This window comes from Gopherus flavomarginatus, chromosome 20 (assembly GCF_025201925.1).
Source record: "Gopherus flavomarginatus isolate rGopFla2 chromosome 20, rGopFla2.mat.asm, whole genome shotgun sequence".
In the NCBI taxonomy this organism is placed as follows: domain Eukaryota; kingdom Metazoa; phylum Chordata; order Testudines; family Testudinidae; genus Gopherus; species Gopherus flavomarginatus.
In genome coordinates, this window is record NC_066636.1 from 5,883,113 (window position 1) to 5,910,433 (window position 27,321).

Genomic DNA, 27,321 nt, shown 5'->3' on the forward strand with positions numbered 1-27,321 from the left:
CCATAGGTGTCACCTTAAGACACAGAGCAGAGTGTCTCTTGCTATATAAAGCCCTCAGGCTCCGGTTCTGGGCTGGCCAGGTGCACAGAAGAGGTAAGTCCAATTTTCTCCTCTCTTTCTCACCCCACCAGCCACCCCTCGGCTCTGTCTCACCAGGCATGGGGCTGGATACTTGGCATTTGGAATTCCTTCCCCCGCCCCCAGTTCTCTGAGCTCTGGGGAAGTCAAATGGGCTGCCCAGGACAGCAGCGCCAGGTGCAGGGTGAGATAAGCCGGTGCAGATTTAGGCAGTGTGTAGCCAGATGGGCACTATGCAGAGACAGCCGGTACCAGAGACAGGACAGAGAGATGGGCATCGCAGAGAGAGAGGAGGCTAAACCCAGCCAGATTAGGCTCCCAAATCTCTGGTTTGGCACCTCACTGAATGGCTTTGTTGGATACCCACAGGTCAGGACGAGATCCCTGGGTTCACCCAGAGCCCCCAAAGGGAGGTCACTGAATGAGGGGCAAAATAAGGGGGTGGGAGTTTGACACGGAGTCTGAAAACTGTGACAGACAGCTAGACGGAGCCACAGAGCGGTGTGTTGGGAGGGTAGGGGTAGGTGGATAGGTAGACAGGTGGGAGGGTGTACATGGGGAGGCAGGGATGGACAAATAGATAGGTCTACATGGGGAGGGATACATAGATTTTTAAAGACATATATAAAGGTCAAACAGTGAGTCAGCGGTGCAGCCAGGACACCTGGCCTCCAGCCCCCCCTCCTTTCACTTACTAGACTTCACTCCCCTCCCAGAGCTGAGGAGAGAACCCAGGAGTCCTTAGTCCCAGCCCCACGCCCCCCCCCTCACACACACACATACCCCGTTTTAACTATTAGATACTCTGTGATACCCTCACATCAGATCAGGTCAGAAAGTGTCTGGGTTTGTCAAGGGTACCTACCCTCCATACCTATAGTCACTGAGACCCCCAGCATCCCCATCTCCACTCCCCAGGGGCTCCTGGGAGAATTCAAGGGGCTCCCCAACTCCTGTGGGTGAAAGTGACCCCCAATTTCTCCTAGGGGCCCCAGGGCTGGAAGCCACAACCTGTCTCCCCAAATTAACTGTCTCCCCTGCCCCTTGTTTTGCAGCCATGGCGACCAGGAGGAGGCTGCTGCTCTGGGCCGGGCTGGCACTGCTGGGGGGTGAGTGTGACATGTGGGGCCACAAGGGATCCCAGCACTGGGGGTGCAACGTGGGTGTCTCTGCTCAAGAAGATGCAGCCCCCTCCTTCTGGGCATCATCCTCAGCTGCCAAAGGGGACTGGATTGGAGCTAGCAAGGAAACGGTTTTCCCATCCCAGGAAAGTTTTCTAGATTTTGGGGAGTGGGGTCTACTGTGGGGGCTGTGGGGCAGGACTCCTGGGTTCTGTCCCCAGCTCTGGAAGGAGAGTGGGTCTAGTGGTTAGAGCAGGGGGGCTGGGAGTCAGGACTCCTGGGTTTTATCTCTAGCTCTAGGATGCATTGGGGTCTGGTAGGTAGAGTGGGAAGGGCTAGGAGCCAGGACTCACACTGTGATCTCTGGGGCCAGTGACTTCCCCTTCTCTAGGACCCAAACCCCAGCCCTACCTTTCCACCAACCCTGGTCCCTGGCTACTTGGTTTGGTGGGAGTGCAGGAGGACTGTGACTTTCACGTCCCCCGAGAGCTACGATCTTCCCCTCCCTCAGTAAACTGTTCCTGCCAATGTGAGTGGAGGGCTCTGGCATGGTTGTGTTCCACACCCAGTTTGCACTAGTGTCACTGGGGACCCAACATGCAGGGCATGTTCTTTGAGTCACAGTGCTGGGAACGAACCAGTAAAGCCACAGGGAGCAATAACCGTGCCCAACAGCAGCTCAACCCCATCTTGCTGACCGCTGCCCCTGCTGGTAGGTTCAGACGTGTGCGTGCGTGTGTGTGTGTGTGAGAGAGAGAGAGAGAGAACACTCCTCCTGCTGATAGGTTCAGGCGTGTACATGTGTGTGTAAGAGCAAGAACGCTGCCCCCTGCTGGTAGGTTCAGATGTGTGTGTGGGTGTGAGAAAGAGAGAACACTGCCCCCTGCTGGTAGGTTCAGATGTGCGCATGTGTGTGTGTGAGAGAGAGAGAACACTGGCCCTGCTGGTAGGTTCAGACGTATGTGTGTGTGTGGTGTGTGTGTGTGTGAGAGAGAGAGAGAGCGAGAGAGAGAGAGCACTGCCCCTGCTGGTAGGTTCAGATATGCCTCTGTGTGTGTGTGTATAGGCGTGAGCACAGTACCATGCTGGCTAGGTTCAGGGATGTGTGTGTGTGTGTGTGTGTGTGGCTGTACTGTACCCTGCTGGCTTGGTTCAGGGGTGTGTGTGTGGCTGTATTGTACCCTGCTGGCTAGGTTCAGGGGTGTGTGTGTGTGTGTGTGTGTGTGTGTGTGTGTGTGTGTATTGTACCCTGCTGGCTAGGTTCAGAGGTGTGTGTGTGTGTGTGTGTGTGTGTGTGTACTGTACCCTGCTGGCTAGGTTCAGGGGTGTGTGTGTGTGTGTGTGTGTGTGTGTGTGTGTGTCTGTATTGTACCCTGCTGGCTAGGTTCAGGGGTGTGTGTGTGTGTGTGTGTGTGTTTGTGTGTGTGTACTGTACCCTGCTGGCTAGGTTCTGGGGTGTGTGTGTGTGTGTGTGTATTGTACCCTGCTGGCTAGGTTCAGAGGTGTGTGTGTGTGTGTGTGTGTGTGTGTGGCTGTATTGTACCCTGCTGGCTAGGTTCAGAGGTGTGTGTGTGTGTGTGTGTGTGTGTGGCTGTACTGTACCCTGCTGGCTAGGTTCAGAGGTGTGTGTGTGTGTGTGTGTGTGTGTGTGTGTGTGGCTGTATTGTACCCTGCTGGCTAGGTTCAGAGGTGTGTGTGTGTGTGTGTGTGTGTGTGTGTGTGTGGCTGTACTGTACCCTGCTGGCTAGGTTCAGAGGTGTGTGTGTGTGTGTGTGTGTGTGTGTGTGTGTGTGTGTGGCTGTATTGTACCCTGCTGGCTAGGTTCAGAGGTGCGGGTGGGTGGGTGAGCACTCTACCCTGCTGGATAGAATTACCCAGGCCTCTCTTGGTGGAGGCAGAGTTCCAAGCCCCTAACTGGGGTTGAGGTGCTGCCTGGTGCCCGCCCTCTGCCCAGGGCTGAAATTCTGCTAGAGGGAACTCGCCCGGGGCTGAACAGAGCCTGGCCACAAGCCCTGAGCACGGGCCGGTGGCAGGCATAGGTGCTGGATCTAAGGGTGCTGGCAGGAGCGGCACCAAGGTTTTTGGCGCCCTAGGCGGGGGTCCTTCCACGCTCCCGACAATTCTGCGGTGGGAGGTCCTTCCGCGCTCCCGGTCTTCGGGGCACTTCGGCGGCGGGTCCCGGAGCGAGTGAAGGACCCACTGCAGAATTGCCAACGATGACCCAGAGCGCGGAAGGACCCCCCGCCGCCGAATTGTCGCCGAGGTCGGCAAAATGTCGCCCTCCCAAATCCTGGCTCCCTAGGCGACCGCCTAGATCACCTAAATGGAAGTGCCGGCCCTGGGTGCTGGGGGTGCTGCCGCAGCCCCTGCCTTGAAGTGGATTCCATCGTACATAGGGTTTACAGTGTGATTCAGTGGCTCTCAGAACTCCCACTGAAGCAGGGGTGGGAACAAGGTCTGAGTGGTGCATTTCCCTCCCCTTGGCTCCTATGGGAGGCAGCAATTGCTGCTAATCCTTACCAACAGCTAATTCCCTCTCCCCCACCCCCTGCCCCACACACAGCAGGGCTCATCCACTCCAGCAGGGGGCAGCAGACAAACATGTACACACACACACACACACACACACACTCATTTCTGCTGGGCAATGCTTTGGCGGAGTGCCAGTGACTTCACCAATTTTTTGCCCAGCTGCTCCTGGCTGAAGGGCCAAAGGGTAGTGGAGGTGTCTCTGCTAAAGCATAAGTGGATTTCATGATTCACAGAGTTTAAGGCCATATCACAGGCCAGGGGAAATCACTCAGCCATTTCCCCCTACCCTCCGTACTGAGCACAGTCGCTGTGAGATGGTAGGATCCCAGGCCCGGCCAAAGTCGGGCAGTTTACACAGCAATGAAAGAGCCCTGCAGCCAGAGCCCCGCGAGCCCAAAGTGGTTAGCACAGGCCAGCCGCAGGTTTTTCTCTGCTGTGCAGACATGGCTGAAGAAGAGCTGAAGAAGCCAGAACTTTCCTTGCAAGTTTGTGCCACGGCTTAATGCTGTCACTGTTAAAAAGTTGAGCCTACTTTCCAGTTGGAATATGTCTGGCTTGGACTCCCAGCCATTGGCTCTTCTGCCTTCCTTTAGCCCCTATTTTTCTCCCCACCAGGAAGTTATTTTAAGGCACCTCTCAATCTCCTTTTTGATCCGCTAAGCACAGCAAGCTCTGTACGTCTCTTACTGTCATTTTTCTCCAGCCCCGAATCCTTTTGCTGGCTCTTCCCTGTCCTCTATGCAATTTTGCAATGGCTTTTTTAAAATGCAGGCACCAGAACTGGATGCAGGAGGATCCCAGTGGAAGTCTCTCCAAAGCCATACACAGGGGGGAAATCACTTCTGGACTCCTACTCACTAGTCCCGTTTATACAGCCAAGGACTGCAGTAGCTCTGGGAGCTCATGTCGAGTGGCTTGTTCGCTATGGCCCCCCTCAATCCTTTCCGGAGTCACTGCTTCCCAGTGCACAGTTTCCCAGCGTGGAGCTCTCGCCTGCATTCCTTCTTCCTAGATGTAGAACTTGACATTCAGCGATATTAAACCACATTTTGCCTGAATGGGCCCAGCTCACCAAGCGACCCAGATTGCTCTGGGTAACAGCCCCGCCTTCACTGTTCTTTACCATTCCACCAAACTTTGCGTCATCTGCCAATTTTATCAGCAGTGATTATTTACTTCCAGATCACTGGTGAAAATGTACCGATCCCTGCAGAACCCCCCACCCAGTTCAACCATGATCCACCAGTTCTCCAGCTGTTGATCCATTTAACATGTTCTCTGTTGATATTGAATAGGGCTAATTTTTTAATCAGCACATGGTGCATTGCTAAGTCAAACCCTTACAAAAGTCTGCTACATCTACAGTTACCTCCATCAACCAAACTTGTAATCTCATCAAAGAATGAAATTGGTGTGTTTGACCAGACCTATTTTCCATGCCAAGGGATGTTGTGAAGGCCAAAAGTGTAACTGGATTCAAAAAAGAATTTGATAATTTAATGGAAGATAGGTCCATCAATGGCTGTTAGCCAATAGGTCAGGGATGCAACCCCATGCTCTGGGTGTCTCTAGACTCTTGCTGCCAGAAGCTGGGAATGAATGACAGGGGATGGATTCCCTCAGTAATTGGTCTGTTCTGTTTATTCCTTCTGAAGCACCTGGCATTGGCCACTGTCAGAAGAGAGGATACTGGACTAGATGGACCATTGGTCTGACCCAGTATGGCCGTTCTTACATTTTTATCTCCTAAAATCAGGCTGATTGGCAAGAATTATAGCCTCATTCTTTAATCCGGTGTCAACTTTTCCATTATTTTGCTCAGGCTTGTTGTCAAACTAACCAGTCTCTAGCCATGACATCATTAACATTCTTCCAGTCTTCTGGAAACTCTTGATGTTCTAAGTTTGTGAGATATAATCTAACCCCCCTGGCAAATCTCTGCTTCCCACAAAATTTCTTCATATTCAGAGATTCTTATATTCAAAGGCCAGAAACTATCACTGTGATCATCTACTTTGACTCCTCTGTACAACACAGGCCAGAGAATGTCCCTGAATTCATTCCTGTTTGAACTAGAGCAGATCTTTCAGAGAAACAGCCCATCTTGGTTTAAAAATGGCCAGTGATGGAGAATCTCCCACAACTCTCAGTGAGTTGCTCCAATGGTTAATTACCGTCTAAGAGTTTGCACCTTATTTCCAGTCTGAATTTGCATAGCATCAACTTCTGGCCATTGGATCTTATGAGACCTTTGTGTGCTAGATGCTGTTGGTGCGTTATGTGTTCAGGTGGTGTCTGGAATTGCCTTCAGTTTAGTTTTCTGTGTGTGCTCCTTCCAGGCCTCTGTGAGTCCAGCCACCTCGGCCAGGAGTTCATCACCGCCTTCATGCAGAACAGTGGCAAAGGCAAAGATCCTGACTTCCAGCTGCTCATCACCGGCTACTCTGCCATCACCTTGGTCACCGTCACCGTGCACAACTCCACCTTCCGGAAAGAGATCACAGTGGAACAAGGGCAGACAGTGACGGTGCATTTGCCACCTTCCGTGGAGATGGTGGGCAGCAGGACATTCAGCAGCACCGTGCTGGTCTGTGCCAATAAAGACATCACTGTTCTGTCTCTCAGCTACAAGCAGTATACGTCTGAAACCACTGTTGTGTACCCTGTGGAGAGCATGGGGAGGTTGTATTATGCCATGACGCCAAGCGGCAAGGCGGATGACCCCTACAAGGAGTTTGCTGTGTTGGCTTGGCAATTCCCCACCACGGTCAGCATCCAGCTGAAAGGAGCGGTGACTTTCCGAGGGGTCAGGTACGCAGCAGGAAGCAGACTCACCGTTTTCCTCCTGGCTTTCGAAGCTGCCCAGTTCCAAAGCCGAGAAGACTTATCCGGCTCTAGGATTGTGTCCTGGAAACATGTGGCCGTCCTGAGCGGCCACAGCTGCACCTCCAAACATAGCTCATGTGACCACGTGGTCGAACAGCTCCTGCCTGTCTCCAGCTGGGGCACCACCTTCATCATCCCGCCCTTATCTTTCCAACCTAAGTATGACTTGGTGTATATCATAGCCTCCCAGAGGAGCCACCTGAGTTATCACTGGGGGAGAGAGATCTCCAGGAAGGACATGGTGGCTGGGGAGGTGATGACCCTTGATATCACACGCTCCAAGCCCTTGTACATCACCTCCAGTGCTGTAATCCAAGTTGTCTTCTTCTTCACGGGCAGAAGCAAAGAGGGCTTCACGTATGACCCCTTCATCATCAACATCCCTCCCATCACAAGCTATTGCAGGTCCTACCACCTGGATGGGATAAAGGGCTTCCAGAACTATGCACTGATCATTGCGAAGAGCTCCGAAGCTGATGGGATCACCACGGATGGACAATTGCTTGGCAGCATCCAATGGAAACCAATCCAGGGCACAGATTTCTCCTGGGCAGAGTATGATGTGGGTGAAGGGGTTGGCTCCCACTCCCTGGAGAGCCCTAACTCCGCCTTTGGGGCGCTGAGCATTGGGATCTCAACGGAGTTTGCGGGGTATGGCTCGCAGGCTCTCTGCAGGTGCGGTAAGTCCAGTTTTTTCTATTTTCGTTCCTTGTATGTGGGGTTCGGGGAGAGTTTCCAGACAAATGGCTTTTTTGCCAGAAAAGGCAGTTTTAGGATGACCCAAAACCAGTCAAAAATTTGACAAATAAAAAACATTTGGATAAGATTCATAAGGAGTTTTTGAAACCATCCATGTGATAGCTGGAGCCCAGGGATTATGCCGCTCCCCTGAGATGGGGGAGACACCTCCCAGTCTGGGCAGCGATTTAACCATGGCTTGTGCTACGGAGAGGTGAATGACCTAACCCCAAAGCCGTGGGCTGAGCTGGTGCTGGGGGAATGTTTCAATGTTGAAGTGGTTCCATTTTGTATAAATAATTAAAAATTCATGGAAGGTGGGGCTTGAATGCAAGCTAGGCTGTCCCAGGTGAGCACGTTCACCACCAGGCTAAATTGGGGAGGACTGGGAAATGAGCCATGAGAGTGATTAAAGGATTAGAAAACCTTCGCTAACATGATAGCCTCAAGAAACTCCATTTACTTAGCTTAACAAAGAGACAGTTAAGAAGTAACTTGATTACAGTCTGTAAGTACATAAGAACATAAGAGTGGCCAGACTGGATCAGACCAAAGGTCCATCTAGCCCAGTATCCTGTCTACCAACAGTGGCCAATGCCAGGTGCCCAGAGGGAATGAGCAGAACAGGTTATGATCAAGTGCTCCATCCCCTGTTCCCCATTCCCAGCTTCTGGCAGACAGAGGCTACAGACACCATACCTGACCATCCTAGCTAATAGTCGTTGATGGACCTATCCTCCATGAACTTATCTAGTTCGTTTTTGAACCCTGTTATAGTCTTGGCCTTCACAACATTCTCTGGCAAAAAGTTCCACAGACCAACTGTACATTGTGTGAAGAAATACTTCCTTTTGTTTGTTTTAAATCTGCTGCCTATTAATTTCATTGGGTGACCCCTAGTTCTTGTGTTATGAGAAGGAGTAAATAATACTTCCTTATTTACCTTCTCCACACCAGTCATGATTTTATAGACCTCAATCACATCCCCCCTTAGTCGTCTCTTTTCCAAGCTGAAAAGTCCCAGTCTTATTAATCTCTCCTCATACGCAAGCCTTTCCATACACCTAAAGCACCTGCCTGGGGAACAAAATATTTAATAACGGGCTCTTCAGTCTCATAGAGAAAGAGCTAAATGATCCAAGGGCTGGAAGTTGAAACTAGACAATTTCAGGCTGGAAATAAGGCGTAACTTTTTAACAGTGAAATTAAGTAGCTATTGGAACAATTTCCCAAGCGTTGTGGTGGTTTCATCATCACTGGCCATTTTAAACTCAAAATTGGCTTTTTTTCTAACAGCTCTGCTCTAGGAATGATTTGGGGGCAGTTCTCTGGCCTGTGTGAGACAGAAAAATCTTCCATTTGGGGGAAATTGCAAAACTTGGTTTCAACGTGAAATGTTGGTATTGCAATTTATTTTAGAGTTTTTTGATTATTTTTATATTATTTCAAGACATCACAGGAGTAACAGTGCATAATATGACACAATAGAAAAACTGGAATATTCCATTTTATTTGTATCTTTTCTTTTAAAAAAAGCTGCAAGTGCAGTTGCTACTTAATAGGTACAGAAACATCTGATCTTCTTTTCCAGATCAAAGTCTCCTGCTGGGCTCTGTTTCTCTATGACACCAAATGGGTGACAGCCTTGCTTTAGGGAACCAAACCAAACCAACCAGAAGGCCGCTACCAAGTACAGACTGAAATATCTTATCTCATTCTTTAGATCGAAATGGCTCCTGCTTGTGCTATAAGGAAACACTCTGACACCGTGTCAGCCTGTCTCATTGCAAGGCAAACAGGTCACACTTTGATCTAGAAACGAAGATCAAATGTTTCGATCTGTACTAAGCAGCTGACCTGCATGGGTTTTTTTTTTTTTAAATGAAACAGACTATTGTAATGGTTGCATTATGTCTAGGCTTGGCAGAATTCAACTTTTATTGTTTTATAATTTTGACAGGTAATACTGAAAGTTTATTTTTAAATTTTAAATTTTCACCGGTGCACAAAATCATGGATTTAAACATTACATTCATGTAAATATTCACAGTTGCAAGAAATTATGGGGTGAGAGTCAGACAATAATTATGTAATAACAGAAAACAGCACACACTGTTATATAACACTGAGAGATAAAAAGTTAAAGCTTTATCACCATCAAGACACATATTGCCCCTGTCACATATCAAAATAGACAAAGGAAATAATCTTAAACCAAACTCTAAGGTGGTCTCAAGCTGCATCTTTCTTTCTTTGCCTAGCTGTACATTTCAATTATTATGGATGGAAATATTTTCCAGCGGATCGTCTGTTCTGTGTCGTTGACATTGAACAACCAAAATAGAATCCAGCCAAGCCCAGTTATGTCACACAGGCTGTATAAAAGCTAGGTATTGTTACAGAGCAGCTGAGGATCTGAAACTCAAAGGGTGTGTCTACATTGTGCTGTAAATCTGAGTCTGTGGGCTCTGGGTTTGCAGACTCAGTGTTTCCAAGCCTGTGCTTGAGCATCTGCCTTGTTCTGTAAACCTGGGTTTACAGTTGCTGGACACAGATCTCACAGCCGTGCTTGTGTGTCCATATTGCATGGTACCGACCTTCTGACTTAGGTCTGCGGCTTGAGCTGCATCCACACTGCAAAGTGGCAGCAGGACTCGGGCTTTAACTGCCCCCACCCCCAGTAGGGTCCTAGGACTCTTGTTGACCCTTGTCAGACTGATTTGTGTGTGGATGGAAAGGGAACTTGGGGTCAAACCTGAGTTAGAGTCCCGGCTTAGGGTACAGTGTAGACATTCCCAGAGAGGCTACAGACCATGTTTCCAAAGGTATTTTAGGCCCCTGAGGATGAAAATACGTGCCAAAAGCCAGATCCACCAAGACTTAGAGATTTTTACACCTAACACCCCAGTCTGTCCTGTTCTTAGGTGCCTGGCTGACTCTTTAGAGGCTGAAATCCAACATTTAGGTACCACTGACATCCTCAGCTGCCTAAATTTCCTCTGTTCAGTGTTCATAAAGCCCCTTGAGTTCCAGGTTCAGTGCCTAACTCCCATCACACTCACACAAGTCATCAATGCGTTGTGACTCAGCTTCCCCATCTTAAAAATGGGGCCATTATCAGTGTGCTAGTAGCACTGAGAAGCTCCATCATGGACCAGTATCAGAGGGGTAGCCATGTTAGTCTGGATCTGTAAAAGCAGCAAAGAATCCTGTGGCACCTTATAGACTAACAGACTTTTTGGAGCATGAGCTTTCGTGGGTGAATACCCACTTCGTCAGATGCATGTAGTGGAAATTTCCAGGGGCAGGTATATATATATGCAAGCAAGCTAGAGATAACGAGGTTAGTTTAGTCAGGGAGGATGAGGCCCTTTTCTAGCAGTTGAGGTGTGAAAAACCAAGGGAGGAGAAACTGGTTTTGTAGTTGGCAAGCCATTCACAGTCTTTGTTTAATCCTGAGCTGACGGTGTCAAATTTGCAGATGAACTGAAGCTCAGCAGTTTCTCTTTGAAGTCTGGTCCTGAAGTTTTTTTGCTGCAAGATGGCCACCTTAAGGTCTGCTATAGTGTGGCCAGGGAGGTTGAAGTGTTCTCCTACAGGTTTTTGTATATTGCCATTCCTAATATCTGATTTGTGTCCATTTATCCTTTTCCATAGAGACTGTCCAGTTTGGCCGATGTACATAGCAGAGGGGCATTGCTGGCATATGATGGCGTACATTACATTGGTGGACATGCAGGTGAATGAACCGGTGATGGTGTGGCTGATCTGGTTAGGTCCTGTGATGGTGTCGCTAGTGTAGATATGTGGGCACAGTTGGCATCGAGGTTTGTTGCATGGATTGGTTCCTGAGCTAGAGTTACTATGGTGCAGTGTGCAGTTACTGGTGAGAATATGTTTCAGGTTGGCAGGTTGTCTGTGGGCGAGGACTGGCCTGCCACCCAAGGCCTGTGAGAGTGTGGGATCATTGTCCAGGATGGGTTGTAGATCCCTGATGATGCGTTGCAGGGGTTTTAGCTGGGGACTGTATGAGATGGCCAGTGGAGTCCTGTTGGTTTCTTTCTTGGGTTTGTCTTGCAGTAGGAGGCTTCTGGGTACACGTCTGGCTCTGTTGATCTGTTTCCTTATTTCCTTGTGTGGGTATTGTAGTTTTGAGAATGCTTGGTGGAGATTTTGTAGGTGTTGGTCTCTGTCTGAGGGGTTAGAGCAGATGCGGTTGTACCTCAGTGCTTGGCTGTAGACAATGGATCATGTGATGTGCCCGGGATGGAAGCTGGAGGCATGAAGGTAGGCATAGCGGTCGGTAGGTTTTCGGTATAGGGTGGTGGTAATGTGACCATCACTTATTTGCACCGTGGTGTCTAGGAAGGGGACCTCCCGTGTAGATTGATCCAGGCTGAGCTTGATGGTGGGGTGGAAGCTGTTGAAATCATGGTGGAATTTTTCCAGAGTCTCCTTCCCCTGGGTCCTGATGATGACGATGTCATCAATGTAGCGTAGGTAGAGAAGGGGTGTGAGTGGACGAGAGCTGAGGAAGCGTTGTTCCAGGTCGGCCATAAAAATATTGGCATTTGTGGGGCCATGCGGGTGCCCATAGCAGTGCCACTGATCTGGAGATATATATTGTCATCAAATTTGAAATAGTTGTGTGTGAGGATAAAGGCACAGAGCTCAGCAGCCAGTTGTGCTGTGGCATCATCAGGGATACTGTTCCTGACAGCTTGTGTTCCATCTGTGTGTGGGATGTTTGTGTAGAGAGCCTCTACATCCATGATGGCTAGGATGGTGTTTTCTGGAAGGTCACCAACGCATTGTAGTTTCCTCAGGAAATCAGTGGTGTCACGGAGATAGCTGGGAGTGCTGGTGGCATAGGGTCTGAGGAGAGAGTCCACATATCCAGACAGTCCTTCAGTGAGAGTGCCAATGCCCGAGATGATGGGGCGTCCAGGATTTCTGGGTTTGTTGATCTTGAGTAGTAAATAAAATAACCCTGGTCGGGGCTCTAAGGGTAGGTTGATTTGTTCCAGTGTTAGTGTAGGGAGTGTCCTGAGTAGATGGTGCAATTTCTTAGTGTATTCCTCAGTGGGATCTGAGGGAAGTGGCCTGTAGAATTTGGTATTGGAGAGTTGTCTGGCGGCCTCCTTTTGGTAGTCAGACCTGTTCATGATGACAACGGCACCTCCTTTATCAGCCTCTTTGATGATAATGTCAGGGTGGTTTCTGAGGCTGTGGATGGCATTGCGTTCTGCATGACTTAGTTTATGAGGCAAGTGATGTTGTTTTTCTACAATTTCTGCCTGTGCACGTCGGCGGAAGCATTCAATGCATAGGTCCAGACTGTCATTTCGACCCTCAGGAGGAGTCCATGTGGAGTTCTTCTTCTTGTGCTGTTGGTGGGAGGGTACCTGTGTATCAGTGCACTGTTCAGTGTTGTCCTGGAAGTATTCTTTGAGTCAGAGATGGCAGAAGTAGGCTTTCAGATCACCGCTGAACTGTATCATGTTGGTGGGGGTGGCAGGGCAGAAAGAGAATCCCTGAGAAAGGACAGACTTTTCTTCTAGGCTGAGTGTGTAGTTGGATAAATTGATGATATTGCTGGGTGGGTTGGGGGTACCACGGTTGTGGCCCCATGTGGCAGGTAGGAGATTAGACAGCTTACAGTCCTTTTTCCTTTGTAGAGAAGTGAAGTGAGTAATGTAGATCTCCTGTCAGCAATGCCCCTCTGCTATGTACATCGGCCAGACTGGACAGTCTCTACGGAAAAGGATGAATGGACACAAATCAGATATTGGGAATGGCAATATACAAAAACCTGTAGGAGAACACTTCAACCTCCCTGGCCACACTATAGCAGACCTTAAGGTGGCCATCCTGCAGCAAAAAAACTTCAGGACCAGACTTCAAAGAGAAACTGCTGAGCTTCAGTTCATCTGCAAATTTGACACCATCAGCTCAGGATTAAACAAAGACTGTGAATGACTTGCCAACTACAAAACCAGTTTCTCCTCCCTTGGTTTTCACACCTCAACTGCTAGAAAAGGGCCTCATCCTCCCTGACTAAACTAACCTCGTTATCTCTAGCTTGCCTGCATATATATACCTGCCCCTGGAAATTTCTACTACATGCATCTGACGAAGTGGGTATTCACCCACGAAAACTCATGCTCCAAAAAGTCTGTTAGTCTATAAAGTGCCACAGGATTCTTTGCTGCTATCATGGACCAGGACTCTGTGGTTCTACAGCCACAGTAAAAAAGCCAGCCCCTGCTCCAAAGAGCTTTTGGGAATAGCAATCATCCCTGCTCCTCTTTAGGCTTTTCACCGTGGGGACTGACTCTTTAGTATGTATCTGTACAGCACCTAGCACAACTGGACCTCAGCCTTCGTTGGAGGCTCTAGAGTGGGGTAAGGTAGCATGGGTAAATAGGTAGAGCACTGGTCGGCCCCTCATTAGTCCTAGGGGTCTATTGCCGGCTCTGCTGCTGGGTGACCTTGGGTACGTCACTTGCCCGTCTTTCCCTCAGTTACTGACTTCCTAGGTAAAGCCCAGGGAGATCTATGGATGACAAGTGCTACAGAGGAGCTAGGTGGTGGTGGTATTATTATAGGTGCTACCAAATACCCTAACAATGTAAAAAGTGTTCAGTAAAAGGAATCTCACGCTGATTTCTTTTCTGTCAGGAGGTGTCACCAAACATTTTTGGCTTTAGTCAAGCCTTGTATAATAATTTTCTGAGACAACCTCAATTGTACTTTTTAATTTCTTTTTATTTTACTGTTATTGATTTAACTGTTAAGAGCTGCAGAGAATTATCCACTTTAAGGTCTTTTTTATTTGTTTAAATGTGGGCAGTTGTGGGAAAAGATGGGGGCAGCAGATGCTAATTATTTAACGACAGACTTTGAGATTCAAAAAGTTAAACCTTTAGAACTGTTCAAACACAACTTGTCAACAGCACTTGTCAAAATCTGCCAAGTAAATAGCTGTCAGTCAATCTCCAATCAGTTCTCAAGCAGCCATCTTTTCCCTTGGTCTGTCTGTAAACGTCAATGATTATCAACGGAAATGTTATTTCTTTAGTTTCCTGTGTGTAAGGGGAAATGGCCATTTATTGACATTTACTGATAAAAAAATCGAATCCTTCCAAGCCAAGCTCTATGCTACCAAATGCACTAACAACATATAACTAGGCCTGAAAGGCCTAGATTGTGATGAGGAAATGTTGCAAACGTCGATTTCACTACACACCCAAAATCAACAAGAAAATATTTCCACTGATGATCAGTGAAATGTACAGACAGGCAATGTGCGAAAAATGCTACTTGAGAATTTATTAGAGTTTCATAGAATACCTGGATTGGAAGGGACCTCAGGAGGTATCTAGTCCAACCCCCTGCTTAAAGCAGGATAACTCCCCAGGCAAATAATTGCCCTGGATCCCTAAATGGCCCCCTCAAAGATTGAACTCACAACCCTGGGTTTAACAAGCTAATGCTCAAACCACTGAGCTATCCTTCCTCACACTGTGAAGGTAGTTCCTTGGTAGAGCTGGACAAATGATGTGGACAATTTTTGTTTTATCGGTTCTAAAGCTTTTGGAATCTCAACATCTACTGTCATTAAATCATTAGCATCTTCCCTCCAGCCCCTCCCCGTAATTTCCCACAGCTGTGGAAATAGAAATTGATTTAAATAAATAGAGGGGAAAGTGCTTAAAACCATGAAAATTTAAATTGATACTAATTGAAAACAATGCTTGAAAACAAATCGATATTATCGTCAAAATTATAAAACAATAAAAATCAAACCCTGCCAAGCCTGTGTTTGTTAGCGAGACAAGATGGGTGAGGAAATATCTTTGATTGGACCAACTTCTGCCGGTGAAAGAGATGAGCTTTTAAGCTACAGAGCTCTTCTTCAGCTCAGGACCAGTTCTGCTCTTTGCTAGCTGGTGTGAAGACAGATACGTGGGTCAATCATGGTGCAATGCAGTCCATCTATCACAGCTGGTGTGGGGGGTTTTGTGGCCTGGCAAACCTTTCTCTCCAGACAGCCCACATTCCTGCAGCACCATTAAGTGCAGGAAGAAGGAGAGATGCGAGATCACGAACTGCAGCCCAGCGTGCATCGCTGACTCAGAATCCACCTGCCGGGTGCAGGGAGAATCGCATTATCACACCTTCGATGGGCAGGCTTTCAACTTCACGGGCACCTGCACCTACGCTATTGCCAGGACCTGCGGCTCGGACACCACTCTCCCATCGTTCAGTGTCGAGGCCAAGAACCAGAAGCAGGGCAACACACGCCTCTCCTCTGTTGCTTTCGTGACAGTCTATGTCTACAATGTCACCATTTTGATGGACAGATTCACAAAGGGGCTGGTGCAGGTGAGTCCGCAGTGCGGTAGGCCTTATTTCTGGATTTCCTTGTGGTCCTGTGAATCTCAGTGCGCCCTGCTATCCCATCCCTCGGCTCCCCGACCCTAGAGCTCTGCTGGTGCCCCTCACTCCCGATCTGCAGCCTATATCCAAAGGGGAATGATGAATTCTTGGGTGGCCTCATTCATCATGGGGCAAAATGGGCTGGATTTCATGGGTCCCTGGGGGAGAAGCACCACAGGATAAATGCCCATGAGAGGTCAACCCGGTCTGGAGCCAGAACTGTCTGGAAGGCTGCTAAAGGGGGAGCTGCAGTAGCCAAGCTAAATGGAGCTGGTGGACTTGGGGTCTCAGCAGCTTGGATAGTCAACAATTGGTTTGTGCACCCTGCAGGTGAATGGCCAGAGCTCCAGCCTCCCCATCTCCCTGATGGAGGGGAAGCTGAGGGGGTATCAGAGTGGGGGCTCCGTGGTCATCGAGACTGACTTCTCCCTGAGGGTCTCCTACGACTGGGGCAGCTCCCTGGCGGTGCAGCTCTCCAGCAGCTTCTGGGAGCATGTGTGTGGCCTGTGTGGCAACTACAATGGAGACCCTGGGGACGACTTCACCACCCCCACGGGGGTGCTGGCTGCTAGTCCCGTGGAGTTTGGGAGGAGCTGGAAGGTGGAGGATGGGGACAGGTTCTGCTGGGATGACTGCCATGGAGAATGCAAGAGCTGCTCCCCAGAGATGGTCAGCAGGTACAAAGCTGAGCCCTTCTGTGGCTGGATCAACAAAGAGGCAAGTGGCCCCTTCAGCCGGTGCCACTCCGTGATTGACCCCAAAATCTACCTGGACAACTGCATCTATGACCTGTGCATGAATGACGGCCTCCAGGAGATGCTGTGCCAGGCGCTGACGAGCTACGCCGATGCCTGCCGGGGAGAGGGGGTGGATATCGCTGAATGGAGGACGCTGGTGGGATGCTGTGAGTACACCCTGGTAGAGGGGAATTGTGTAGGGTGGTCCCAGGATGATTGGATGAGTATGAGCCTGGGGAAACCAGTGGGAGACACCAGCTAATGGGCAGATCTATGGGGCCAGGAGACCTTCTCCCCAAAGAAGTCCCCTTGCTAAGGACATTTAATGCTAGATGGACAGAACTGAGAACAGGGGACAGTTCGGCCCTGGCCAAGGGGGCTGGAGGAGATGGGACCTGAGGGGCTCTGCCAGCTTCAGTTCTGTGGGTCAGAACTCATGGTGCATTCGAGGGCATCGCTGGGGGCTGCTCTGCTGCACAGAGTTTGCCAGGCCCCCTCAGCACTGTGCTAAGCTGGCCAAATGCAGCAATATTCCCAGTGACCCCCATGTCCCGTCCCTTTGACAGCTCTGCCCTGCCCGGAGAACAGCCAGTACCAGCTCTGTGGCTCCGCGTGTCCTGCCACCTGCAATGACCAAGTGGCCCCTAACAACTGCTCCTTGCCCTGCGTGGAGACCTGCCAGTGCAACGAGGGCTTTGTGCTGGACGCTGGGAAATGCATCCGCAAGGCCAGCTGTGGGTGCGAGTTCCAGGGGCGTCTCTATGCTCCTGGAGAGCAATTCTGGGGAGACAGCACCTGCACCAGACGCTGCGTGTGCGACCCACAGAGCAGGCAGGTGAGCTGTGAGGCTGCAGGGTGCAGGACTGGAGAGCAGTGCCAGGTGAAGAAGGGCTTCCCAAACTGCTACCCCACTGGCTACGTCAGCTGCATGGCCAGCGGGGACCCCCACTACACCAGCTTCGACGGGCACAGGTTTGACTTCCAGGGCAGCTGCCTGTATCAATTGGCCGGACGGTGCCAGGAGCGGGAAGAGCTGGTGGATTTCCAGGTCCTGGTACAGAACGACAACAGGGGCCTCCGAACCGTGTCCTTCACCAGAGCCGTGGAGGTCCGAGTGTACGGAGTGAACATCACGGTCAGCAGGGACTATCCAGGAAGAGTTCTGGTGAGTTCAGGCATTGCCCAGTCCTGAGACACCATTCATTAGAGCTTCTGCTTTGCGTTGCATTTGTCCGCAGCTTCCTGGTTTAGGTCATTATCCAATTTTCCCATCGTCTTCTTTACTGTCTTCACTCATCATTGCACTTTTCGTCTTCCTTCTGCATGTGTCATCAGTGAAGCTGGGTGGAAAATGGTGAGAGGGTGGAGATTCTGCAGGGAAAAATTCAAGTTTTTGGCAAAAAAAATCTAAATCTGAAACATTCTTCCCCAAAACCAAAATATTTCCTTTCTGAAATGCCACTGCAGTGCCTCAGGGGAGTTGTAGTTTGGGTTCCTCGGCAGTTTGGGCCTTCAGGTCAGACTACATCTCACATGATGCATCAAGGGCTCTCCTCTTGGTGAAGAAAGGCAATACATCATGGCAGCACATGACCACAGGGCATCATGGGAGATGGAGGTCAGCTGGGGGGCTCTGCACATCAAGGAAAATTGCAACCCAAACTACAACTCCCATAAAGCAGGATGGTGGTATTTCAGAAGCAAAATATTTCATTTTTTGGAGAAAATATTTCAGTTTGAGGCACAAACCGACTGATGGGGTTGAAAAAGTTTTGCTGCAAAAAAAAATCCAATTTTTTGTGGCCGGCACTTTTGCAGTGAATGTCATTTAATAAACCAATCAATTTTCCACCAAAAAATAGTTTTCCCAGGAAAGTTGTGATCAGCCCTGAGTCAGCCACGGTCACCCCTTTGTTCAGGTATTCACGTGTCATCATTGGGACCATTATGATCATCTAGTTCACATTGTCAGAGATTTCAAAGCCAGAAAGGACCGTTGTGGTCACTTAGGCTGATGTCCTGAACAACACAGCCCAGAAAACTGCCCTGAAACTTTTTCCCACAAGCCTCTTCCAACTGCCAATCCCTTATTCAAAGTCAGAGATTTTCACACCCCTCTTACATTTACCATAAGAGTCAAAAATGTATGATTGACTTGGTGCCACATTTTCAGGAACTGACAAAGAACACCCCTGACCTTGGAAGTTAACGGGATACAGAAAGGAGACGAGAGCATTTTTCTTTGCTTTAGATTTTAATAACATTCTCAATGTTTTCTTCAAGTTTGTGTTTGATCATTGTCCTCCTGGGATATTGTGGGGTTTCATTGTGGTGCTGCTTGTTGCTGATTTGCACAAGGCAGGATTTATTCAAAAATGTGGGGGGAGGAAGGGGAGAAGAAAGCCAACATATTCCACTGAAAATTCTGAGCATTTCAGTGCTTGTTGTGTGATGCCCATGTGGTGATTCTGCACCGCTGTTAAACATGGCCCACTCCAGCAGGGGCTGCATTCAGTGCTGGGTGGGTGATCCCTGTGCAGCATTTCTGCACAGCTGTTAAACATGCCCCACCCCACAGGCAGCTGCATTCCACTGCCGGAAGGCACATTGGGGCTTTGCAGGATGATGTCTCTGCCACTCTCACCGGTCCTTTGCCCATTGCTCGCAGGTGAATGGAGTGCTCATCAATCTGCCGTACAGCACTGACGATGGCAAAATCTCCATGTACCGGAGAGGGCATGATGCAGCGATCCAGACCAACTTCCATCTCACCATTGCCTTCGACTGGCAGAGCCATGTCACCCTCACTGCCCCAAGCACCTACGCTGGGGCCCTGTGCGGTCTCTGTGGGAACTTCAATGGTGACAAGGGAGACGAGCTGACCATGAGGGATGGCAGAGTGGCCCCGAATGCAACAGCCTTTGGGCAGAGCTGGCGGGTGGCAGAAACACCTGACTGCACTGAACCTGAGAAACAGGAGTGCTCCAACCTAGCAGCCGTTGAGAGACACCAGCGGAAAATCCAGGGGGAATGCGGGATGATCCTAGCGACGGCTGGGCCCTTCCGAGAGTGCCATCGCAAAGTCCCTCCAGAGGGCTACTTCCAAGATTGTATCTATGACTATTGCTTCTTCAGGGGGCAGCAGGCTGTTGTGTGCCAGATCCTCGCCAGCTATGCCGTGACCTGCCAGGCTTCTGGGGTGACTATAGAGCCATGGCGATCCAACAGCTTCTGTGGTAACTTGGTCTCTTCTTCTGGGATGAACACTAATTCAGGGTGAAGGGAAAACTTGCCATCAAAGATCCTTAAAGAGGCCTCTGGGTGTGATCTAGTGGGTAAGAGCTGGGGGCATTGGGAGAGGGGCTGGGAGTCAGGACTCATAGAATCATAGAATATCAGGGTTGGAAGGGACCTCAGGAGGTATCTAGTCCAACCCCCTGCTCAAAGCAGGACCAATCCCCATCTTCTATCCCTAGCTGAGTGGGGTCTAGTGGGTTAGAGCAGGGGAAACTAGGAGATTTCCAGGTTCTAGCCCCAGCACTGCAAGGAGAGTTGAGTGGTTAGAGAAGAGAGGCTGAGAATGAGCACTCCTGGGTTCTATCACCCAGCCCCAGGAGGGGAGTGGTCTCAACGAATCATAGGACTAAAAGGAACCCTGAGCAGTCATCTAGTCCAGTCCCCTGCACTCACAGTAGGACTAAATCTAGACCACTGGTGGGCAACCTGCGGCTGGGAATGGCAAACCGCGGCCCCTGGGAGCTGCAGGCAGCCATGCGTGCAGATAGTCAATGTAAACAAACTGTCTCGCAGCCTGCCAGCAGATTACCCTGACAGGCCGTGCCTGCAGGTTGCCCACCACTGATCTACACCATCCCTGACAGTTATTTATCTAACCTGCTGTTATCTATCTCCAACAATGGAGATTCCACAACCTCCCTAGGTGGTTTATTCTAGTGCTTAACTTCCCTGACAGGAAGTTTTTCCTAATGTCCAACCTAAACTGTCCTTGCTGCAATTTAAGCCCATTGCTTCTTGTTCTATCCTCAGAGGTTCAGAAGAACAATTCTTCTCCTTCTTCCTTGTAACAACCTTTTATGTACTTGAAAACTGTTATCATGTCCCCTCTCAGTCTTCTCTTCTCCAGACTAAACAAACTCAATTTTTCAATCTTCCCTCATAGGTCACATTTTCTAGACCTTTAATCATGTTTGTTGCACTTCTCAGGACTTTCTCCAATGTGTCCACATCTTTCCTGAAATGTGGCACCCAGAACTGGACACAATACTCCAGTTGAGGCCTAATCTGTTTGGAGTAGAGCAGAAGAATTACTTCTTGTGTCTTGCTTACAACAGTCCTGCTAACATGGCCCAGAATGATGTCTGCTTTTTTTGCAACAATGTTATACTGTTGACTCATATTTAGCTTTGATCCACTATGATCCCAGATCCCTTTCCACAGTGCTCCCTTCTAGGCAGTCATTTCCCATTTTGTATATGTGCAATGGATTGTTCTTTCCCAAATAGAGTACTTTGCATTTGTCCTAACTGAATTTTATCCTATTGACTTCAGACCATTTCTCTAGTTTGTCCAGATCATTTTGAATTTTAATCCTATCCTCCAAAGCACTTGCAACCCCTCCCAGCTTGGTATCATCTACAAACTTTATACATGTATATGCTAGTGTCTAAATCATTGATGAAGATATTGAACAGAACTGGACCCAGAACTGATCCTTGTGGGATCCTTCTCGTTATGCCCTTCCAGCTTGATGGTGAACCACTGATAACTACTCTCTGGGGCGGGAAGACGGGTGGTCCAACCAGTTTTGCACCTACCTTACAGTAGCTCCACCTAGGTTGTTTTGCCCTAGTTTGTCTAGGAGAAGGTCATGCAAGATAAAAAAAACTTTTACTAAAGTCAACATGTCTACCGCATACCCCCCATCCACAAGGCTGCCAACTCTCTTGAACTGTTTTTCCCCTTAGACTTGGTTCTCATAGGATCTTACCTATCAACTGCTTGAGTTTGCTAAAGTCTGCCTTCTTGAAATCCATTATCTTTATTGTGCTGTTTTCACTCCTACTTTTCCTTAGAATCATGAATGCTACCATTTCATGACCACTTTCACCTAAGCTGCCTTCCACTTTCAAAGTCTCAACCAGGTCGTCCCTATTTATAAAAATCAAATTTAGAACAGCCTCTTCCCTAGTAGCATTGTCTACCTTCTGAATGAAAAATGGTCTCCAATACATCCCAAGAACTTGTTGGATAATCTGTGCCCTGCTGTGTTATTTTCCCACTAAGTTCTGTGCTTTGGATGATTTTGTTAGTTGTTTAAAAACAGCCTTATCCACCTCTTCTTCCTGGTTAGGTTGTCTGTAGTAGACCTCTACCATGACATCACCCTTGATTTTTATAGAGTCTGATGGTAAAAGCAGCGCAGTTGTATAGGAATCAAAACATTTGCGTTTCCACAGAAAGTTTCAATTTTAACAAAATGGCATCTTCCAGCAGAAAACCATTCTGGTGGAAAATTCTTGACCACCTCCAGTTTTGTTGTCCTTCATTTTCATTTTGATGATTCTATCATTCTTCTTCTAGGTGTTTGAATTTTGCTATTGCCTTCTTTTCTTCTCCTTTTTCCTCATTCTATTGTCCTTCTTTTATGTCTCTGGTGGTTATATTCTCCTCCCTCCTTGTCTTACTCTATCCCTTCGTCACTTGGCTCCATGCAGATCGTGTATCCTTGAGGGACTGCTTGGACCACGGAGACTGATCTTCCACTGAAGGGTTTGATCTTTGTATTTTACCAAGCAGAAAATATTCATTTCAGAAAATGATCAATTTTGGAAGCAAACAAATTAATATAATTTAAAAAATCAGCAGAAAAAATATTTTAAAAATGGATGGAACCAAAGTGCTTTAAATTCACATGAAATTGTTCGGGAGGGATTTTTCTTTCTGACAAACTCATTGATTCCACAAGCTTTTTCTCACCTTCATCTGCACATTCTCTCTCATCATCTCCTGCAGACGCCACCTGCCCCCGTAATTCCCACTACGAACTCTGTGGGAGCGGCTGCCCTGCCACCTGCCACGGCCTCTCGGCGCCGGACGGCTGTGACGCCCCCTGTGCTGAAGGGTGTTTCTGCGATGCCGGGTTCCTCCTGAGTGGAGACCAGTGTGTCCCCATCGAGCAGTGCGGTTGTGTGCACCAGGGCAGGTACTACAGGAAGGGAGAGGTGTTCTACACCAGCAACTCCTGCCAGGAGAAGTGCCGGTGCCAAGACAACGGAGTCGTCGAGTGCCAGGAGGCCTCCTGCAGAGCCAGTGAGGAGTGCAGGGTGGAGAGAGGTGTCCTGGGCTGCTATCCTGCAGGCAGATGCACTATGGCTGGTGATTCCCACTACCTGACCTTTGATGGATGGGCTTTTGTCCTACATGGCAATTGCACCTACACCTTAGCCAGAGTCTGTAGCAGCGATGCTGGGCTGGTGAACTTCTCCATGGTAGTAGAGAAGGAGAATGCTGGTGATGGCCGCATGGCTCGGATGAGGACAGTGGCAGTCTCCATTCATGGTTACACCATCATCATGGAGAGAGGGAGGAAGTGGAAGGTCATGGTAAGTTTACATTTCAGATTAATGTCACCAACATCTGAGGTCTACTCCGTGACTGACCCAATGTCCCCCAGTGAAATAAAGTTTATTCAGTTCAGAAAGTGAAGAGCAAATGAAAGGGTCTAATGGGTGAGGTTAACCCAGGTGACCACATCTGCAGCTATTCAAAGCCTCAGGGAGGGAAGCGTTTGTAAGGCCACGTCTACACTTACAAGCTTACAGCGGCACGGCTGTACCGTGTAGCCATGTTATGCCGATAGGAGAAAGCTTTCCCGTCGCTATAATAAAACCAGCTCAATGAGTGGCAGTAACCATGTTGGCGGGAAGGCGGGAGACGATCTCCCACCGACATAGCACTGTGCACACGAGTGCTTATGCCAGCAAAACTTGTCTCTCAGGGAGGTTGTTTTTTTCACGTCTCTGGGAGACAAAAGTTTTGCAAACAGAAGTGCTAGTGTAGACAGGGCCTAATTCCAGCCCAGATTCTGCTCACACCTGTACAAGTGTAAATCTATTGACCTCAGTGCAAATCCACAGTGACTCTATTGACAGCAGTGTATAGCTGGAGGTACTCCATTGATGCCGATGTAAATCCCGAGTTACTCCATTAACATGATGAATATCTGGAGTTACTCCACTGACACCAGTGTAAATCCAGAATAGCTCCATTAATGCCAGTGTAGATCTGGAGTTATTCTGACACCTCTGTACATCCAGAATAACTTCATGGAGGCCAGTATCTATCCACAATAACTCCACTGACGCTTGTGTTACTCAGCTGACTCTAGTGTAGTTCTGACAATATGTGTAATCCTGTGCGTGTGTGTGGTGCCAGGACACAGTTGCTGAGTTCCCACCAGTGACAGGTGAATTTTCCACTTATTGGCACAGGTGGGCGGTGAGCTCTACAATCTGCCACTGGCTATGGATGAGGGGAATCTTCTGATCAATCAAGAGGGGAACAACATCATTGTCCAATCAGCCTCTGGCCTACAAGTCCTTTACGATGTTGCATCCTACCTCCTACTGTCCATCCCCAGCAACTACAAGGGACATGTATGTGGCTTGTGTGGCAACTTTAATGGAGACAAGAACGACGACTTCCTGCTGCCCAGTGGGAAGAGCGCCCAGAATGCGGATGAGTTTGGGAGCTCCTGGAAGGTGCCCGTTGATGGTGCCACGTGCGCCGATGGCTGCAATGACAGATGCCCTATCTGTAATGCAACACAGACAGAACCGTACCAAACTGAGAGGTCTTGTGGTCTCATTAGAGCAGCCTCAGGTCCCTTCAGAGACTGTCACTCGCTGGTCAGCCCTGCCGAGTACTTCAACCACTGTCTCTACGACATGTGTGCTACCAATGGGACAGGCAAGACCCTCTGCCAGAGCCTGCAGGGCTACACAGCCGCATGCCAGGCAGCTGGGGCCAAGATCAGAGCTTGGAGAACATCCTCCTTCTGCCGTGAGTTTATAGAGCAACCTGTAGCCCTGATTTCGCCTTGTTGCGTGTCACTTAAAGCATGTGCAAACTGCATGCCAGTCCAGGGAGTGTGGGGGAGGATGCCAGCTGGGCCAGACTGAACTGTGGAGGAAAGGGAAATGACTCTATCCTCGGTCGTCACCACATTTCACATCTGGGGCCTTCTGCACAGTGCTACCACTTGAGTGCTACTGCTTGAGCTAATTCAGAGATTCATAGATGCTGAGGCCAGGAGGGACCATTAGCTCCTCTAGTCTGCCCAGTCAATCACAAGACCTTAAATTTCACCCAGTTACGCCTGAATGGAGGCCAATAACTTGTTTTGGCCTAAACACGATGGCATCCAGTCTTGATCCACCACTTCCCTTGGGAGTTTGCTCCAGTATTTAATCTCCCCACAGCCCCACTGTTAAAAAAAAAAAGTGCCTTATTTCTGATTAGAATTTGTCTGGCTTTTGCTTCAAGCTGTTGGTTTGTGTTCTACCTTTCTCCACCAGACTAAAGAGGACTTTAGGACCCATTATTTTCACCTCCTGAAGTTATTTACATACTGTAATCAGGTCACCATTTGATGAGCTGAACAGACTGAGCTCCTTAAGTCTCTTACTGTCCGGCATTTTTTTTCAGCCGTCGAATCATTTTTGTGGCTTATTTCTGCACCCGCTGCAGTTTTGCAACATCCTTTTAAAACTGTGGGCACCAGAGCTGGATGCAGTGTGCCAGTATCAGTCTCACCAATGCCTTATACAGAAGTAAAATCCCCTTCTTGTGCCTAATTTCTACTCCCCGTTTATATATCCAAAGAATACACTAGGCCTCTTTACCACAGCATTACTCTGGAAGTTTGCATCTGGCTGCTCATCCAGATCCTTTGCTGTTCAGGATGCAGTCCTCCATTCTGTAGGTGTGGCCTGCATTGTTTGTTCCTACATGTGTAACCTTGCAGGAATAAGTATTTCTTAATGGAAAACTGGGATCAATAGTAGGCTGTTATCCTCTAGAGGCAGACAGAGTGCACACACTTAACCAGAGTGTTCATAGGAGAAGTCAATGGAGAGGAACATGGTTACTCTCTATGGTGGAGTTTGTGTTCCATGGATCTCTGCATCTCATTTGTTTCACAATCTAGCTCTCACCTGCCCAGCTAAGAGTCACTACGAACTCTGCACCCGCTCCTGCGATTTCACCTGTGCCGGCCTGTCCAATTCACCTCAGTGCACGAAGAGATGCTTCGAAGGCTGCCAGTGCGACAACAGGCTGCTGTTTGATGGGGAGAGTTGTGTGTTTCCGGGTGGCTGTGGATGCTTCAGATATGGAAGATACATCAAGGTAGGCGACTGGTAACTAAAGCTGAGCAAATAACTGACAAAATAATTTGTGGGGCGGACGCGGGGGAAATTGCTTCAGGTCAAATGGAAAACTCTTTTGTTTTCTTGTGCCAAAAATAAAAACTGGAGAAAAAAATTATTTTGGGTGGGACAAAAAGTTTCATTTCATTTTAGGGTTTTTTTTATCTTTTAAAAAAAAATTCTACATGAAATGATGTTTCAAAACGAAGGGTCAAAATGTCTTGTTTTGAAAAGCTTGAAATTAGACATCTAGACATTTTTTTTTCTTTTTTGCCCAGAACTCTGTCAAATTCACCCCTATTTCCCAAGAGTTTCCATTGATCCAAAGCTGCATTTCTGGCAAATAAATTATTAATTCAAAAAATTTTCACCGAGCTCCTCTGGTTCCAGTGAAGCCCGTGTCTGGTTAAGATTCTCCTGGCTGCCAGAATCTTGGCACTTAGGTTGTTAGAGCAGTTAAGCTAAAACAAAATCCTGTCGGGCACTAAAGAACCCTTTCTGACATGCCTTTGGAGCTGAATATCAGTTACTGCACACAGTCCAGCCTCTTAGAGCCCAGTTCTTCCTGAGCTACTGTAAATCAACATGTTCAGTCAAAGAGGAAGCCACAGGATTGGCAGTCAGGACTCCTGGGTTCTATTTTCAGCTTTGGGAGGGGCTGGGGTCTAGTGGATCACATAAGGGGTGGGATGGACTGGGAATCAGGATTCCAAGGTTCTAGTCATCCTTCTGGGAGGGGACTGGGCTCTAGCACAAATCTGGTGTAAGTCAAGTGATGTCAATGGATACTGGGGGTGGGAAACGTTTACAGCATTGAAAGGTCGAGTGGAGACAGTGAACCCATGTTTCTGACCAAGGACTAATGCGTCACATTTGACTCTTGCTCTCTTCCCCAGTCAACGGAGACTGTGATTTCTGCCAACTGCACTGAGAATTGCACCTGCTATCTGAGGAGCAACCTTGTGTGTCAGAAAGCCACCTGTGAGCCCAGACAGACCTGCATGCTCAAGAACGGCACACACAGCTGCACAAAGGAGCGAGAATAGTGAGGGCCATGGCACCCAACAATGGACAAGTTAGAATGTATATGATTTATAGCTACCATTGCAGTCGCTTTGTTTTATTGTGTTCTGTGGTGCTATCCATTACATGGGTGCATGTGCATTGTGCTTCTGAATTATTGTTTTTTATAATATTACTGGCCAGCCACAAGATGGCGCCGCTACAATAGTTTTGCCAGTTCTGTTAACTGAATGTATAGGAGATCTTGTAGAATGCCCTGTGGTAGTTGTGGTGCATTTCTTTCTGTCCTCAGTAAAGTGGGTTCTTTCTGCTGCA

The 27,321-nt window shown here is 48.5% G+C and overlaps 1 protein-coding gene across 1 annotated transcript; it reads left to right on the top strand.

Moving 5' to 3' along the window:
• LOC127038139 (IgGFc-binding protein-like) lies at positions 1 to 27,321 on the top strand. Its single transcript, XM_050930576.1, has 11 exons — positions 1 to 93; positions 1,134 to 1,187; positions 6,071 to 7,297; positions 15,406 to 15,743; positions 16,128 to 16,701; positions 17,101 to 17,699; positions 19,203 to 19,770; positions 22,568 to 23,157; positions 24,046 to 24,616; positions 25,764 to 25,963; positions 26,880 to 27,321. Exons 2-11 carry the CDS (start codon positions 1,136 to 1,138, stop codon positions 27,027 to 27,029), a joined length of 4,869 nt encoding a protein of 1,622 aa, XP_050786533.1. The 5' UTR covers positions 1 to 93; positions 1,134 to 1,135; the 3' UTR covers positions 27,030 to 27,321.

Excerpts from the sequence above, each read along its gene's own strand:
- LOC127038139 (XM_050930576.1), top strand. The coding sequence starts at position 1,136 with ATGGCGACCAGGAGGAGGCTGCTGCTCTGGGCCGGGCTGGCACTGCTG. Across the intron at positions 7,298-15,405 it reads GCAGGCTCTCTGCAGGTGCG|ACAGCCCACATTCCTGCAGC; the intron begins GTAAGTCCAGTT and ends CTTTCTCTCCAG. Across the intron at positions 16,702-17,100 it reads GAGGACGCTGGTGGGATGCT|CTCTGCCCTGCCCGGAGAAC; the intron begins GTGAGTACACCC and ends TCCCTTTGACAG.